The 18,682-nt window shown below is 40.0% G+C and overlaps 1 protein-coding gene across 4 annotated transcripts in view; it reads right to left on the minus strand.

Annotated features, from left to right (window-relative positions):
* APP (amyloid beta precursor protein) overlaps positions 1 to 18,682 on the minus strand; it is a 286,207-nt gene that overhangs the window by 11,138 nt on the left and 256,387 nt on the right. For all 4 annotated transcript variants that reach the window (XM_053307486.1, XM_053307485.1, XM_053307488.1 and 1 more), the window contains one exon: positions 10,294 to 10,394. In XM_053307486.1, the coding sequence (XP_053163461.1) occupies positions 10,294 to 10,394 (101 nt within the window). The remainder of the gene's footprint in view (positions 1 to 10,293; positions 10,395 to 18,682) is intronic.

An 18,682-nucleotide genomic window follows, 5' to 3' on the forward strand; every position in this document is an offset into this window, starting at 1 on the left:
AAAGATAACAAATCAGTAACAGGGCTAGGAAAGCTAAGGTATACTGTGTCTTAACTGTGCATTATTTTTTTCCTACATAAATCGCTTTGAGGGTTTTTTGCAGTATATAAATATAGTAATAATAATTTGGAACTTAAAGTTTATTAAGTTCTGAATTATTGTTACTATTATTTATATACAGGTGGCCCCTGATATGCGTGGTTTTTTGGACCTTTTTTTTAGGCTCAAGGAACCTAATCCCCCAATGCCCACTGACTCAAGGTTTCCTTATTTGTGGTTTCCATATTTGTGCCTGTAGTAGAGAATGGAACCCCCATTCTCCTCATTATGGACCACTTGTACTGCTTTTCAACAACAACAAAATCTCAAAATGGTTTACAATGAAAAGTAATAGAGGATTGTTCCCTGTCCCCAAAGTGTTCACAGTGTAAAAAGAAACACAAGGTGGACATTCAACAGGCTCCGGAAGGATGCTGTGTGGGGCCTACATAGGGCTAGTTGCCCTCCCCCTGCTCAATATAAAAGATAGTCATTACTTTGAAGAGAGCCTCTTAGCCCAGTTAGCTGGCGCAACTCAAGAACGTTTTCCTTTACAATCCTATTATTTTTCAGAAGTGACTGGGTTCAATAAAATATCTAAACTTTGTTTCCAGTTAGCACTATAGGGTTCTCATGTTCTGGGAGCTTAATATATTTGTATGCATTTAGACAAATACATATACTTGAAGTTGTATAACTTGGAGCTTTAAACTAGTATCAGGCTGTGGGTCCAATGCAGTTATATTTTGGGAGGCAATACAGTCCTGCAGAAGGGAGCTTCCCAAAACTTGCTACACTTGTCCTAACTAGTTCACAGGTCTCTCCATTTAAGAATCAGCAGTGCTAATATGAAGAAGCTAGCTCTTAGGGATGCTGTGTGGGGACTACATAGGGCTAGTTGCTCTCCCGCTACTTGATATAAAAGATAGTCACTACTTTGAAGAGACTCCTCCCTGAGCACAGACTAAGAACTGTAGCACCTAGAGTCCCTGCCGATGACCTGTCTGTTTAAATCATATTAATCTGTTTAATCTTTACTCATCAGCAGGGGATCCAGGCCGTGTTCCCTCTAAGGTGTGCGGATGTGTGCAGGCTCACAAGTTTTCTGAGGTCCGCCCAGTTAATTTTAGGTCCCGCTCAGGTTGACTCAAGAAGGCCCCAGTCTAAATGTACATGCACACACACTGCCTTGGTACTTCCACTCAGAACCAAAATCATTCTGCCCACGGATGAAGAAGATTAGAGGGGACACTGGATCCAGGTACTAGACAGAACTGAATAGGCTATTCTAGACACAAGAGTGAAAGAGCATCCTCACATTGCCCAAGGATGAAATGGTCTCCAATAAGAAAAGTGATTGATTTCTGCAGTCTATCTTAGAAAAAGCCTCAAGTGATGAGTGGAGGTCAACTGGGATTTTCACCATCATGAAATCACATGTGCCTATAGCAGTGATTACATAGAAAATTCGTGTTAAGAACTGTCTTGTGGTAGCAAGCATGACATGTCCCCTTAGCTAAGCAGGGTCTGCCCTGGCTGCATATGTATGGGAGACTAGAAGTGTGAGCACTGTAAGATATTCTGCTCAGGGGATGGAGCCGCTCTGGGAAGAGCAGAAGGTTTCGAGTTCCCTCCCTGGCTTCTCTAAGATAGGGCTGAGAGAGATTCCTGCCTGTAACCTTGGAGAAGCTGCTGCCAGTCTGTGAAGACAATACTGAGCTAGATAGACCAATGGTCGGACTCAGTATATGGCAGCTTTCTATGTTTCTATGTTCCTTTTACAAGTATATTAGACACATATACTAAGATTTATGGTAGCCATCCAGCTTGCAAAAGGACAGGAGCAGAGACAGCAGTAATTATGCAAGAGTATACTAGTCTTCATTGGGACATCATCCACTGCACTATATCCTTCCTATAGGAGTATGAGAGAACTGTGAAGCTTTACACAATGGTGTTATGAAACAAATCCATTCATTTTTGTCTTATGCTACTTTCAGGTTAAAGGACAATAATAATTGTTTTTATTTAACAGTTGTCCTATCACAAATGCAGAATTTAGAGCTGACATTTAATCTTGAGTATTATTTTTAAGAAGTGGGAAATAGAAGGAGAGTAATGTTGTGTTATATCAGTTTTCTAATATTCAAGCAAAGAGGGCATTCTGTACTGGTTGGCTGACATATGCACAATATGGTAGAGTAAATGATATAAGCGTCTGCCTTTAAAGTTCAAAACTTTGAAGAACAATGTGATATAGACTTGTTAGAGGATAATGTATGATGTTTGGATGGAAGTATAAGTGTTGAAGCTGTTTATACTCTGAACTAATATTAGGAATAGTAATATAATAAAAATAGAAGACAGAATAAGAGAAATGGGAGATATAAAATGAAATATGATAAAAGAGCTCTATAGAATATATATTAGATGATATAATGAAAAGTAATTGTATAATGTTTGCACATTCAAAAATGTCAATTTCATTCCTTTACATTTACACTAATATATGTAAAATATACTAGCAATTAAGTTTATTTCTGTATATAGACAAATATTCTCAACCTGCCCCACCACCACCTCCCCAAGCCAGATTTTCTGGCCAACTCTTCCAAACATTAAAATGGAGGTTAGTGTAAGTAGAGTTGAGGTCAATTAGGCTAGAAATCTTTGAAAACTTTAAAAAACAACACTTAAAGTTGTCTCTCTTTTCCTTACTGATTTGAAACTGTGGGATGAACATATTCTACCAGACAACACATACATTTTTGATGATAAAGTAATATGTCTTAGGCTATCAGTTCTCAGAGTTACGGTTTTTAACAGAAAAAAATCAGTGTAGAAGAAAAACAAAGCAAACTTATTAATTGCTTTATACTCTGGGGTGTAATGTAACTCAGCTGAATAATGGGCCTCCAAAAGGACTAAGCCATTTAAAAAACAAACACATGCAACTTTGTTTAAGTTAAAGAACATTATATTATCCAGAGGCACAGTAGGGGGAGCCTATACTTTTAAAGTTTTTCAGTATGCTTCTTTACTGTATGCAAGCTACCATAATCCAGTATATGAAAATAATATGTTCTTTAATGGACTGACCACACTTTACTAGTTGCTCCTTCCCTTCTCTACTCACATCCCATCAAAACAAAGCCTCTTAAGTGAGTCATAAACCTGTTTAACACTTGTGAGCCTTTCAGGCCCATTTCTCCCAAATTAGAATGAATATATTTTTGATTATTTGCTGGGAATTCTTGGTTTCCAACATCAAAGAGTGGAAGTATCTTTTTGTATTGAGCCATTATCTCGTTCGAATACAAGTTTGATTCCCATGTTAATTTTAATTTTCAGCATCCTCATGAATATGCTTCAAAAACCTTTTCAAATGTAATATCAGACTCTCTGATGTTACTGCTTCATCACACATTATCTCCTCACAAAAGAGGAAGCAAGAAGGCAGATTCAACTACAAGTATGACCAGAATATATTTTGGTTTGGTTCATATTTGACTTCAATCCTAGTTTAAACTCTATGTAGACATAACTTTTTAAAAAAGAAGACATTTCATTTAAGTTTATAATTATTAAGGTTATAAGATAGCTTAGCATGTTCATTCCCAGTTGTTATAACTGCTGGTAGGCTTGATTATTGTGAAGAGGGAAATTCCTTCATTCTATAAACCTATATAATAAGTGTAATTATTCTAACTTAATCCCTGTTTTCAAACTGCTATTACTAAACATAGTGTGAAAGGCAGTTTTTGTTGTTACTGTTGTTGTTGCTTTTTTAAAGGAATAATAGGTGGTGTCTTTTGTATTGCTAAGATAAAAGTGTATACCCTTGACCATTACCTTTGACATTAGGTTAAATGCTAATAGAAATTTTTAATCCCAATGATTAAGTAGCAATTATTAAGTATTGTGTGAAGAGGGAAATCTATATGGATATAAGTATATGAGGGCTGCTGAGTTGACTTGTCTGAGTTGGGATGGGATAGAATTTATTGATTATAGCTGAAAGAGTTATTGGCCTGTCTATATAGATCTATGTACAACTATCTATCTGCAAAATCCATTAGAAGCATGCATAAAAAAGCGAAAGCACTAAAATCCAAAAAAGGTTCAGATGAAGATTCAGATACTGAGCCTCTTCCCGGCCCGGCTCCTTTTGCTAAATCTCAAGAGACACTTCTTAAGGAACTCCATAGTGTTTCTTCACGAATTCAGGGCCTGGATACTAAATTTGACAACTTCCAGATGGAGGTCACAGCAAAACTTTCTGATGTTACTCAAAAACTTTCACAATATGATCAACTTACCTCTCATGTTAATCAAGTCCAACAGGAACTAACATTAGAGAAAACATCCCGAGAAGCAGATTTTAAGCGATTAGAGAATCGAATTGAAATTTTGGAATCTAAACAACGTGCATCCAATTTAAAGATCCGAGGATTGCCTGAGCAATTTGGAAGAGAAGATCTTCATTCCTCCCTGGAAACTTTACTTTTGGAATATTTGGGTTCTGGAAATTCTTTAGCTATTTTGGAGATGTACAGGTTGAATTCCAGATATTCCAGGGAGAGGAAAGTACTTAGAGACATTCTAGTTAAATTTTTGAGTAAAGATACTAAGGAGTCAATCCTTCAAGCACAAAAAAGAGCTCCTCTTGAGTATAACAATATTCCTTTACAAATCCTTCCAGATGTTTCCATTGATATTCTACGTAAATGACAAGAATTAAAATTTCTGACGATTGTACTTCAAGAAAAGAAAATAAGTTACAGATGGCGGATTCCCTTCTGTCTTGAGGTTTTCCTAGATCAAGGGAAGTCACAAATTCTTAATCCAGTGGATGCTACTCTTTTTTTAGTCTTTACACATTTTAGAAACAACTACCTTAGAGCCACCAGTTGACAGCCTTCTGGAGGAACAGAAAAGCGATCAGGCCTCTGTAAATTAGCATATTGTTTAACAGTAGTTCTTGGACATGGTGGATTTTCCTAGGAAATTGATTTCCATAAACATTAATGGCTTAAATACCCCATCTAAACGAAAGAAGATTTTCTTAAAATTGAAGAAAGAAAGAGCGGACATAATTTGTCTTCAGGAGACACATATTAATACAAGCAATGCCAATTTATTGGCTTGTAATGCATTGGGTCACTGTTATGTTGCCTCTGATTCTAAAAAGAAAAATGGCGTGGCAATTTACATCAAAAATTTGAGCTGGTCTTTAGAGAAACAAATAGAAGATGATTGTGGTCGGTTCATTATATTAAAATTTCGAACTACCCAGCAAAATAAAATTACCATTGCTTCTATTTATGCTCCAAATGATAATAAAGCCCAATTTTAGCAAAAATTATTTCAGCTTTTGCTGGACACTGTGGAAGGTGAACTGTTAATCTCAGGTGACTGGAACACTGTTCTTTCCCCATTAATGGACAAATCGGGTCAAGATAAGAATTCTGGAAAGTTGCCTAAGAATGTATTGGACTATATGAGAATTTTATCGATTGAAGATGCATGGAGAAATAAACACCCATTGGAGAGAGATTTTACTTTTTTTTCTCAACCTCATCAAACACACTCTAGAATTGACATGTGTATGGTCTCAAAATCATTGCTATCTAGAATATATGAAGATGAAATCGCGCCTTCAACATATGCTGACCATAACCCACTGATAGTAAAATTCCAATACTTGGACACCGGATAGAAGAGATGGAGATTGAATAATTTTCTTTTACAACAAGAGAAAATTCTTTTGAAATGCAATGATGAACTATTACATTTCGTCCAAAGAAATAAGACTCCTGATGTTTCTATTTTTTCTGTTTGGGACTCCAGCAAGGCTTTTATGAGAGGAATCTTTATTTCTGAATCTTCCAAAAGCAAGAAGGAATTACAAATACAAAAAGATTGGATAGTTAATGAATTATCTCGTTTAGAAGCTCTTCACAAGATTAATCATTCCCAAGATATTTAGCAAAATATTAGAGAACTTTGTAAGCAAATGGATCTTATAGAATCCAAAGAGACATTTAGGAACATGACTTATGTGAAAAAGAGATATTTTGAGAAAGGTAATAAGCCAGATAAGTTGTTAGCATATCAGTTAAGAAAAGAACAGGAAAAGAGAATTAAAATATCGGTCTGGAATGGCAAGGAATTTATTATGTCAAATCAAGAAATGTCTGAACAATTTGTTCAGTATTACTCCAAACTATATAAAGAAGACAAGAAAGATCCTGAGAAAATTAAACAATTTTTAGAGGAAATACAATTGAAGTCATTCTCAGAAGAACAGAGGAGCTGCTTAAACAAACCTATTTCTAGAGATGAAACCAGGGCGGCAATAAAAAATCTTAAAAATAACTCGCCAGGTTCAGATGGATTATCTTCATTGTACTACAAAACATTTCAGGACAAATTAGTTGGACCTTTAACAGAAGTAATGAATGCGATATTATCTCGTTACACTTTACCAGTTTCTTGGCAAGAAGCATTCATTTCATTAATTCATAAAGAAGGGAAAGACCCAACACGACCAGAATCATACAGACCTATATCCCTTTTAAATGTGGATTACAAAATTTTTACTTCAATCTTGGTGGCGAGATTAAGAAATTTCCTGTCTGAAATAGTCCATACTGACCAATCTGGGTTTATCCCGAAAAGACTTATGAAAGATAATATAAGATATGTTTTGAATGCAATTGATAAAGTAACCATGACTCGTACAAAAGCAGCTATGATTTTCCTAGATGCTGAAAAAGCCTTTGACAATTTGGAATGGCCTTTCCTGTTCTCAGTGTTGGAGAAAATGAACTGTGGCCCTCATTTTTTATCCTGGATTCGTAGTATATATCAACAACAATCAGCAAAAATTATTGTTAATGGATCCTTGTCTTCAAAATGCATCATCAATAAAGGTACTAGACAAGGTAGACCGCTTTCTCCGTTGCTGTTTATACTTGCTCTTGAACATCTGGCAGTGAAAATTAGACAAGAACAGGTATTCTTGAACAGGTATATTATCAAGGTATCAAAATAGGGGATTGTGAACATAAAATAAAACTATATGCTGATGATGTATTGCTTTCTGTCACGCAAGTTAAAGACTCTTTGGATACACTAATGACACAGATACATAAGTATGGCTCAGTTTCTGGCTATAAGATTAACAGAGATAAAACTCAGATCATGACATGGAATCTTTCAGAAGAGATAGAATACTTTTCTAAAGTTTTAAGATTACAAGTAACGAAGAAGCCAATAAAATATTTGAGGATTAATCTTACGAGGAGCAATAAAGATCTGTTTTAAGAATAACTATCTTCCAGTTTGGAAATCAATTATGGCTGATCTAGATAGATGGAAGAAGCTGACCCTATCTTGGATTGGGAGAATCTCTGCAGTAAAAATGAACGTATTACCTAAGATGAACTTTCTTTTTCAAATGATCCCTATAAAGATAGACGACAAGATATTGAATAAGTGGCAGAGTCAGCTCAATTCATTCATCTGGAATTATAAAAAGCCCAGGATTCGATTTAAAATGATGCAAGATTCCAAAGAAAGAGGTGGTCTTGGAGTTCCTAACTTGAAACTTTATTATCATGCTAGTAGCTTGACTTGGATTTCGAATTGGATTTTATCCCCTTATGTAAGTTTTACCCGAACGGAGAAACTTGGACTTACTAGAGGTTTGCATAATTACTTATGGATTTCTGGTTCGAGGAAAGATCTGGAGATACAACAACATAGTCTTTTTTATGTCTGGGATAAATACCAGAAAAGAATAAGTCCTAGATTATACTGAGTCCTTTGGCCTCAATATTGAATGTTTATTTCCATGAAGAAGAATTTTCTTCTAAGTATAACTTTTGGTGAGGCAGTCTATACTCCTTACAAAGTTTGGCCCAATATTTAGCTCTGGACAAATCAGTTTCTTCCAGGCAAACAACTCGACAAGCATCCTGGATTCAACAAGCTCAGATCAGCTCAATAGTTCGGAAAGAGTTACAGTTACAGGGTGGGGAACTTAGAGATTTGACTGAATTTGAAGAATTAATCACCCAAAATACTGATCATTTATTAGGTAGAATTTATAAGCTATTACTGAAGTATGAGAGTGAGCGGATAAAAGAATGTATGATAAAATGGATGCAGAACTTTAATAGATCAATCAATCTCTCTGATTGGGAATACCAATGGAAAAAGAATGTGAAATTTACTTTGTGTACCAATCTAAGGGAAAATTAGTATAAGATGTTCTTCAGATGGTATATAACTCCTTTGACTATTAACAAAATAGATGATTCTTTTGTTGGAAATGTATTCACATTCAGGTTCATTCTACCATATGTGGTGGAGTTGCAATAAAGCTCAACACTTTTGGAAACAAATTCATATGAAAATTGAGCAAATCTCAGAAGTTAAGATTCCCTTTCTTCCAGAAATTTTTCTTTTAAGTATGATAAAATCTTATATTCCTGCTAAATCAAACAAACTCTGTTTATATATGATTACAGCGGCTAGGATTATATATGCATCTAATTGGCATATTTTGGAAATCCCTTCCTTAAACGATTGGTTTTTGAAAGAGTGTGATTATGCTTCAATTTTGAAAGTTTCAGCTTATGTACATGGCATGTCTACTGAATCATTCATGTCTGTTTGGGAACCTTTTATAAATTACAATATCCGTTATGGTCAAACTTTGTTCCCATTTTCTGGATTTGACTTATAGTGTTTTTTGATATGTAACTTACAAGAAGCTGATCAGATTAGATTTTACAATTCTAAGAGTCTGAATTTCTTTTGCTTTATCTTGTTCTAGATACTTTTTCTTTACTGATGTAATTAATTAGAAAAATGGTTTATCATCATGAAAAATGATTGGTTTTAAATTGTTTTTATGGTTATTTGTCTTTGTTCTCTTTGGACTATTTCTTAATAAAAATTCTTATTTTAAAAAAAGCAATTCCTCTTACATTATCTTAATAGTTTTAAAAGTAATCTATTAATTGAATGCATTTACTTTAAAAACTTTTAAGAGTGCTTAATTATTTAATTATGACAGTTTGTGCAGTGGGGGGGGGAGAGGATGATCCGGATGTCAAGATTATAAATATCTGAGGTTCAATGTAGGTGGAACGAAAAATTGGTCCAGAACAGAGGGTTCCTAACCCTGGGCCCTCAGATACTGTTGGACAAATTTCCATCATCACCAGTCACAATGGCAGAGGTTGAGAATCCCGGTCCAGAGGGTTGAGCAAGTGTGAGAAGCTTCAATTTAAGGAAGTAACATTGCATTTACTTTTTTTTTGCTCCCATAATACAGAATTTTAGGAAAATTCTCCCCATCTTTGTCTTCCTGCATTATTTTGTGCTTCCTTCTGCTCCCCTTCATATTTTCTGAGGTGGTCAGTGTTTTCATTACAAGAAACGTGCCAATCCCCGAATGTTCCTCAAAAGCTATAACCTGAAGCTCTGACCCTCTGGCCAAACTAGATGGGACAGAAGACGACATGTCTTTTGAAAGGTGGACCTATTCTAAAAACATATAAAGGGCAGATGGTGTAATCTAAAGCGTGAAAGGGGTGCTTGGAATAAGCATGATGGAACTTCCCAGTGCCTGACACCTTGCAGCCTTTGTTGTCCCGCCACACATCCTAGTCATTTATCCTGCAAAAACTATTCATTTCAGATGATGACTCCTGACAACCAATTTAGGAAGAAAGGTCCTGTGCATTAGAAATACATGCAAGATATATTTTACTAATGGTGAAAAGAAGATAATCTGGTTTCTGTAGATAAGGATTTAAACTCCCATGAAGCATTTTCATGAGTAAGTTTAGCACAACATATAAAAAAGTTAATGGCTGATATACTGTGCAGCTCTCCAATGATGAAAGTGCAGGGTGCACATGCTCACTCTGTCCTCTTCCAGACTGCATCCATGCTATGTTATAGAGCTCAGAGAGGCTAAAAATAGTGTCAGTAGCACTGATGCTATTTTTAGCAGCCACTTAGCCTCTCTGAGCACCACAGCACAGCATGCTGAGCAAACTTTTGTTGAAAAGTGGTATATAAATATCTGTAGTAGTAGCAGCAGCAGCAGCATTAATTCAGTCTGGAGGATGGAGTGAGTGTGCTCCATGCTTCCGTCAGCAGGGTTCTGAGCAGTATTGTTTAGCCACTACGGTGAAGGGGTATATACAATCCAACAAAGGAGGAAATACATACCAGTTTCTGATGATGTACTTCATATCCTGAATCATGTCTATACTCTGCATCCATCTTTACTTCTGAGATCTCTTCTGTTTTAACATTGGTTAGTCCAGAGCCTACATTGCACCAGAGAAAAAGAAATGACTAAGTCCAACTTTTTGGGCTTAATTGCTATACAAACACACCCCAAAAATGTGCCATACAAAACTGCTATATGAACACCCTCCAAAAATGTGCCAATTGTAATGATATCAAGATTCACAAATGACTAAGCATCTAATGAAAAATGTGATTTTGTATCCACACATATATAAAACACACCAATAGAATTAAAAAAACAAAAATGCAAAATAAAAACCAAGGAATGAATTCTGTTCTATGACTAAATGAAATATATTTCCTTATACTTCAAGGGCGGGGGAGGCGGAAAAAGCGATTTATGGAATATTTCAAGAATCAAATAAAAATGGTGATAGTTTCACAAGACTGTTCACAGAAAGAAAAAGAGACTGCATCTTCGACAAGAGCAAGGGAAGTGAGTACACAACATCCGCCACTTTCCTAAAATATGTCTGCAAAACATTCACGGTGTTTCATATTATGTCGCATAGAACATGTCAGAATAGCTGGTATAGCCTGCACCTCACTCCCAGGCCTGACCTTTATTCTGGCTCCTCTTCTGTGCTTCCTTCATGAGGAAAGTTAGCAAGCTATGAGAAAGAACAGAGGGCCCATAATCTTTCAGGTGCAGTATTGCTCCACTTCCTCAAGGGAGATTATGTAATGGGGTATAGCAGTACACCCCACAATCACTTGAAAATGCCACTATCACACCCCACAGTCACTTCATTTGCCCCCCCCCCATCTCCAAGAAAACTAAACAAGCCATAACAGAGGGCCTCTGCTGTAGACATAACCTGAATTCTCATGCTACCCAGTGTTTTATCAACAAGCAACTTCCAACATATTGCATGTTGAGAGAGCAGGGGCATCAGTGCCCACAACACAGTACTTTGGTGATCAGACCTGAAAGCTATAGATACATTAGATTTAATTTCACATAAAAATACATAAAATCAACCTCAAGTCCACTTGCACAGCCAAAGGTTGTTTAGCGAAAAAATGAATTCATAAAGTCTCCCACTTCACTGTACTTTTAACCACTAATGGCAACATGCCCAAAGTTGATATAAATAAATGTTGGTAATTTATCTAGCCTCATATTTGAAAATGGCCAGATCCAGTTCTTAAAAGCAGGAGCTACCAACAAAAGCTACCAACAAACTCTTTAAAACTACAACACAGAGATTTTAGATAGGGCTTCTCTCTCAAATACATTATGTCTCTTTCCATATATCCACCGCATGTGGACTTGCCCTAGGGAGGCTGTTCTGAGTGTATCATGTAAAAAGCAATTAATAATCCCAGACACTGTTCCCATATGTTGTTTACACATAAAGTGCTCAGATATAAAAACGGGAGCCAAGCGTGCAGGCATCTTGCTACTGGAATGACGCACTGCAAGTATGGAAAGCTGCCAACCTCCAAAAATGAAAGTTTGGACAAAGCCCAAGAAAAGACACACAGCCAGTTTCTCTTCTTGGTATTCATCAGCATAACTGCTAAACATATGGCATGCAAATTTTTCATGGAAATTAGCTAATTTCATAGAAATTACTATAATATTTTTTTGTCTACTAAAAACACTAAGGGTGTTTTTTTTTTTAAAACTAGCTACAGATAACACCTTCTGTTTTACTCCTGTGTAAAGCAAACACTACTCAGCTGATTCAAGTAAGCTGCAGTGAGATCCACATTCTTAAGATGATCCTTAGAGTACGCAAATTTTAATTAGACCCCTGCTAACTTGGCAAAGAGGCACCTTTTAACACAGTGATTCTCTTTATATAGCAGGGGGAGAGTAACTGGCCCTGTCCACCCCCAGCACAGTACCTGACTGTTGCTGGTGTGTATCTCATGTTTCTTTTTCGATTGTGAGCCGTTTGGGGACAGGGATCTATCTTATTTATTTTATAATAACTAGCCTACCTGCACAGAGCATCTGTGTGCTCTTTGGGGCCAGCTGCTTCCTCCTGCCCCACTCTGTCTTGCCCTCCCTTCCACTCCCTCCTGCCCCACACTCTCTTGCCCTCCTTCCCCCTCCCTCCTGCCCCACACTTTCTTGCCCTCTCTCCTCCTCCCTCCTGCCCCAATCTCTCTTGTCCTCTCCCCCCCTGCTCCCTCCCTCCTACTCCCCTCTCTTTTGCTCCCTGCCCTCCCCTCCTGCCCCTCTCTCCCTCCCTCCTGCTCTCTTGCCCTCCCTCCTTCCTGCTCCCCTCTCTCTTATCCTCCCTTCCCTTCCGTTCCTCTCCCCCCCCCCCCACCACACTGTGCATCTTACCTCAGTGGGTGGCAAACAGGGAACCTTCTCCCAAGCGGCTAAGTCCCACCACTGGTTTCCCTCCCATCCTGGCCTCCAACGGGAGCTGGGGCTTCACACCATTGCCTGTTTCCCACTCACTCCTCTCGCCGGTGCTTCCTCTGGCCGTCCTGCCTCCGCCACTTCCCGCTCCCACTCTCCACGGCCAGGCCAGGCTAGGCCGCCACCACCTCCTTGTCCTTACCCGGGACAGCCTGACCTGGCCAGGCCATCCCACTGCTAAGCAAATTAAATATATAGATGATGATGACGACGACGACACATTTCAATCCTGCTCTTCAATGCATCCCTGACCTTGGGGTTTCTGCCTACTTTCCACATCATATTAGAGTGACTTGAAACATTATGTTAAGAGGATTCATGTTTCTATAGTCCTTTTTCCTGTGTAACAGTAGAATTTAGGAGTGTGCATGTCGAAAACTTCAGAATTCCCAGCCTCCACTACATGGAGATAGCCACAACTGCTCCAGGTAAGAGTGGTGGCGGCGGCTCTTTAAAAGCTGCACAGCACTGATGTGGGGAAAAGCTGGGCAGCTGCATCGCTCCTTAGGAGAGTTGGGTGTGGTGAGCGGGGTGTGACAAGGAGGAAGCTCGTCACTCGCACGTGGTGGCTGGGAACTGCAGGGATGCCTGGGGCATGTAGTTCCTCCTGAGCTTCCCTGTAAGCTGTTGCCTCCTTGTGGTGGGGGCTGGGAATTCTGAAGTGGGATTCCTAAGTTTTCTGATGTGCACAGTCCTAGTAGAATCCGTCCTTAATACAGTCCTGTTCATATGTTCAATGTATGTATGTACTATCTGTGTACACAGTTATTTACATATTATATTCAACACATTTACAGTAGGGATGTGTACGAATGGCTTGTGCAGCTGTCGGTGGTTCCCTCAAGCAGCAGAAAAGCAGGTCTTTACCTGCTCTGCTGCCGCCCCGCCGCTCTTCCAGGTGCGGCACTCATTCTAGCAAAAGCTGTGGCGCTGATCCCTGCACACACAGCATTGGCATCCATATGGCCGCCGCACATGCGCAGCAGCCATGTGGAGGGGCGGAGCCACCATTGGGCCAACGGGTTCAAAGAACCTGGGCCGTGCCCAATCAGGGGCCACGCCTCATGGCCCCGACATGCCCCCAGCGTCTGACGTCAGATGCAGGGGTGCTGGGTTAGCTGAGCGGGGACTGCACGGCCTCTTTGGGAAATAAACTAAGGCTGGTGCTGCATTTGCAGCACCAGCCTAAGTAGCTCCTAAAGGGGCCATGCCTAAGTAGCTCCTGAAGGCTCCGTTTGGGAGCCAGACCACACCCCCTGCGTCTGACGTCACATGCGGGGACGTGGCTAGCCCCTGTGTCTGACATCAGACATGGGGGGTAGGGTCAGCGGGGCCACTGCCGCGGCTGCACACGGGCCACCAGCAGTCAGGCTCTGCGCCTGACCATGTGCATGCCAACGGTGCTTATGCAGGCGACAGGGATTAGCGCTGCAGCTGTTGCGGCCTTTGCTAGAGCAAGCACTGCACCTGGAAAAGCGGCAGAGAGGCAGTGGAGCAGGTAAGGACCTGCTTCTTAAGGGAACTGCTCCCTGCCCTTCCAAACTGGTGCAGCTGTGGGTGCCTGAGCCAGTGTGGCACTTCCCAAAGGAGGCACCGAACCAGGTCGTGCATATCCCTAATTTAAAATAGTACACGTCTTGTCTATACTCTGCATTTTTAGGGGCCAATACCCTGGTTTATCTTATAAATGCATGTACAGGCATCTATACAAAAACATGTACATATGTACAGACACCTGACTGCATGTACAACACAGTATATTTTGCATAAATCTTGGTTTATCTTGCATAAAGATCCCCTTGTTTTGCCTAACATTTTTTTTACTACAAGACTTCCCCTCCTCTGTATCACAGACTGTGTGTGTGATCTGAAAACAATTTGCCATAATAAGTGCAGATATTTGGTTTACACCTAAACTACTAATAAAAGAACAGCCACTTCTTTTATTAGCTCCAATCAGATTAAAGCTCCAATCAAACACTTAAGCAGTCTTCTATGCACAATTAATGAGGTAGTGTTGAAAATGTCCACAAATGTCCTTATCTGATAGATTACAGCAGTTACTAACACTAGTGAATAGCATTAACCAGCCTGATGTTTGGGGTGGTGGTGAAGAAAGGTCTATAAACGTGAGTATAATTGATTTCCAGATTTCAAATTGAAATATGGTTTTCAAGAAGGTGATAAAAGGATTTTAAGAGTTAGCTCAATGACCCCTGAGAAGCTACCAAACATATCCTTAGGCCAGTTTTCTAATTCTGCAAGCAACTTTCTGCACAGTTACTGAGCTGTCATAAGCTTGCAGGCAGACTTCTACCTCTACTACTTCTTGCAAATATTAATATACTTCAACAAAGTTCAACAAAACATATTTCAATAACTTCAACAAAAGTAATTCACAAAACAGTTTGCACAGAAAGATAAATGATGGTTCCCTGTCCTGGAAGAGCTCACAATCTAAAAAGAAATACAAGTTGACATCAGCAACAGCTACTGGAAAAACAATACTAGTTCACAAGAGAAATAAAATCTGACAATAAGGAATTAATGCTCGTGATGCAAGGAACATACACTATGAAAAGAGACTGATTTCATCTACATGGTTCATCATCATCATCATCAGTTTTATTACGGCCATTGGCCAGAAGATCTACATGGTTCAGCAATCCCCCCCTGCTGGACTGATTCAGTATGGAGTACAAAACGTCAACACTGATCTCTTCTCCACACCCCCACTTGTGGAGCGGAGGGAACAAAAACAACTAATTTTGGTACAATTTTTTATATGTGAGAATGCCTGAAAGCAAGAAGTGGGCACAGAGGCACCGGGCATCTTTTCAAAGCTTTGTCATCTACGGACAGCATCTCAGATTGGAAACAACAAAGTACTGTACTTGTTTCTCTATGTTCAGAATCATCAGTTGACATTCTTAGATATAAGGCTCTTAGATACCAGGCATGGAGCTACCTAATGCCGCAGCGGGGAAGTAACTTGCCTAGGGAGCAAGAGGTTGCTGGTTCGAATCCCCGCTGGTATGTTTCCCAGACTATGGGAAACACCTATATCAGGCAGCAGCAATATAGGAAGATGCTGAAAGGCATCATCTCATACTGGCAATAGTACACCCCTCCTGTATTCTACCAAAGAAAACCACATGACTCTGTGGTCGCCGGGAGTCAGGGGAGTAGCAAGGTTGGAGTGGGCCCAAAGACAAGATTTTTAAATGCCCCCCTCCCCTGAAGCTCAGCTCATGAAGTAAAGAAATCGGAAATGAGGCTGAACAGTGGTAACAAAAAGCATATCGATATCTTGTCGATATATATCCAAATCTATGTGCCACAATAGAACATCATCCTAATTTTTTTAAAAAAAGTTTTGTAAATTGTGGACAATGCAGGTCATTTAATGGTACTAGAGAAAGACATGCTCTTCTGGTAGCTCCAGGTCTTAACACACATCAATTTGGGAGGATGAATCTTTATTTAAAATAGCCCGGGCGGGTGAGCAGCTGGGGGAGTCAGTCATGTGACTTGCCTCTGGGGGGGGCCTACCAAGGCAGTGGGCCCCCAGACAACTGTCTTCCTGTGCCCTATTACAGCTACGCCCTTGCTGGGAGTCGACACAGACTTGACGGCACAACTTTACCAGGCATGGGCTAAGATGCTGCCTCCATTCTACACTGATTTAAGCCCTCTTCAGGTGTTATGTAGCCAAGTACATTGGACATGGTACTCCCACATGCCGACACACCCTGTAGCCTCTCTCTTTCCCAGATTTCTGTTCGGCAGATATAACCAATAGACTCCCTGCCTTAGGTAGTCTTGGATTTGGCATTAAGGACCCCCCAAGCTTATGGTTCTAGAGAACCTCAACATTCATGCAGAGGCTATCTTGTTGGGGGCAGCTCAAGATTTTGTTGCTATGACAACCATGGAGATGTCCCAACAGATCACTGGCTAAATCCATAACAGGGCACACCCATTACTTGCTATTCTTAACTGGCCAGAGAAAGAATGTTCTGGATGTGGGTGACTTTTCTTTGGCTCCACTGTCAGACCATTTCCTGATAAGGTTTTGACTTGCAGTGACCACTCTCTACTGCAAGGGTAGTAGCTTATTAGAATATCCCCAGAGGTTAATGGAATCTGATGGTTTACTGAGAGCCCTCTGGGAGCTTCCAGCTGGCATGGTATTTATTATTTATTTAATTTATATGCCTCCTGACTCCAAAGGCTCTAGGTGGTTTACAAAAATAAACACAATAAAAACAGAATAAAATCAAATATTAAACAATTACAATTTAAAACATTCAAAGATTAACACAATTAACATTTTTAAACAGCAATTAAAAATGTAAAACATTCATAGATTATTAAAAGCCTAGCTAAAAAGTGTGTCTTAAGAGCTCTTTTAAAGGCTGGTAAAGATGTTAAGCCATAAATATCTATAGGGAGCGCATTCCACAGCTCAGGAGTGACTACAGAGAAAGTCCACTCCTGAGTCATCTCCAGACAAACTGGAGGTATTTGGAGACGGACTTCTCTTGATGATCTTAATGTGCGATGGGGATCATGCAGAAGGAGGCACTCTCCCACGTAACCCAGTCCTAAGCCATTTAGGGTTTAAAGGTAATTAACACCACTCTATATTTTGCCCAGAAACCTATTGCCAGCCAATGAAGTTGCTTTAAAACAGGCATAATATGGTAGCTCCGAAACCACCCAGAGACATAGGAACACAGGAAGCTGCCATAGACCGAGTGATACCATTGGTCCATCTAGCTCAGTATTTTCTTCACAGACTGGCAGCAGCTTCTCCAAGGCTGCAGGCAGGGACCTCTGTCAGCCCTATCTTGGGGAAGCCAGAGAAGGAACTTGAAACCTTCTGCACTTCCCAGAGCGGCTCCATCCCCTGAGGGGAATATCTTACAATCTAGCTGCTGCATTTTGAACCAACTGAAGCTTCCGAACTACATTCAAAGGCAGCCCCATGTAGAGTGCATTGCAGTAGTCAAGCCTAGAGGTTACCAAAGAGTGCATCACAGTTCTGAGATCATTATTCTCAAGGACGGGACTCAACTGTTGTATCAACCGAAACGGATAGAAAGCACTCCTGGCCATGGCCTCAACCTGAGAAACCAGAGTGAGGCCTGGGTCCAGAAGCACTCCCAAGCTATGTAGCTGTTCCTTCAGGGGGAGTACAACCCCATCCAGAACAGGAAGATCTATCATGCCTCTCGAAATATGACCCCTTACCATGAGTACCTCCATCTTGCTTGGATTCAGCTTCAATTTATTACCCCTCATCCAATCCATTACTCCCTGTAGGCAGGCATTTAGGGGGGCTATGCCATTTCCTGATGATGATGTCATGGAGAAACAGATTTGGGTGTCATCAGCCTACTGCATACACTCTACTCCAAATCTCCTGATGATCTCACCCAGCGGTTTCATGTATATGTTAAAAAATATCGGAGCTAGGATGGAGCCCTGAGGGACACCATACAATAACTCTCATTTCAGAGAGGAATTATCTCTAAGCGACACCATCTGGAATCTACTGGAGAGGCAGGAACGAAACCACTGCAAAGCAGTGTTATCTATTCCCAAATCTCCCAAGTGATCCAGAAGGATACCATGATAAATAGTATGGAAAGCCACAGAAAGGCCCAAAAGAACCAACAGAGTCACACTCCCTCTGTCCATTCCTTGATAGAGATCAACCATCAGGCCGACCAAGGCTGTCTCCATCCCATAGCCTGCTCTAAAGCCAGTTTGAAATGGATCTAGATAATCATGATCATCCAAAACTGCCTGGAGTTGATCAGACACCACCCTTTCAATTACCTTGCCCACCCCAAAGGGAGGTTGGAGACTGGCCTATAGTTATCCACCACTGAAGGCTCTAGGGCAGGCTTCTTA

This window comes from Hemicordylus capensis, chromosome 3 (assembly GCF_027244095.1).
Source record: "Hemicordylus capensis ecotype Gifberg chromosome 3, rHemCap1.1.pri, whole genome shotgun sequence".
Taxonomy (NCBI): domain Eukaryota; kingdom Metazoa; phylum Chordata; class Lepidosauria; order Squamata; family Cordylidae; genus Hemicordylus; species Hemicordylus capensis.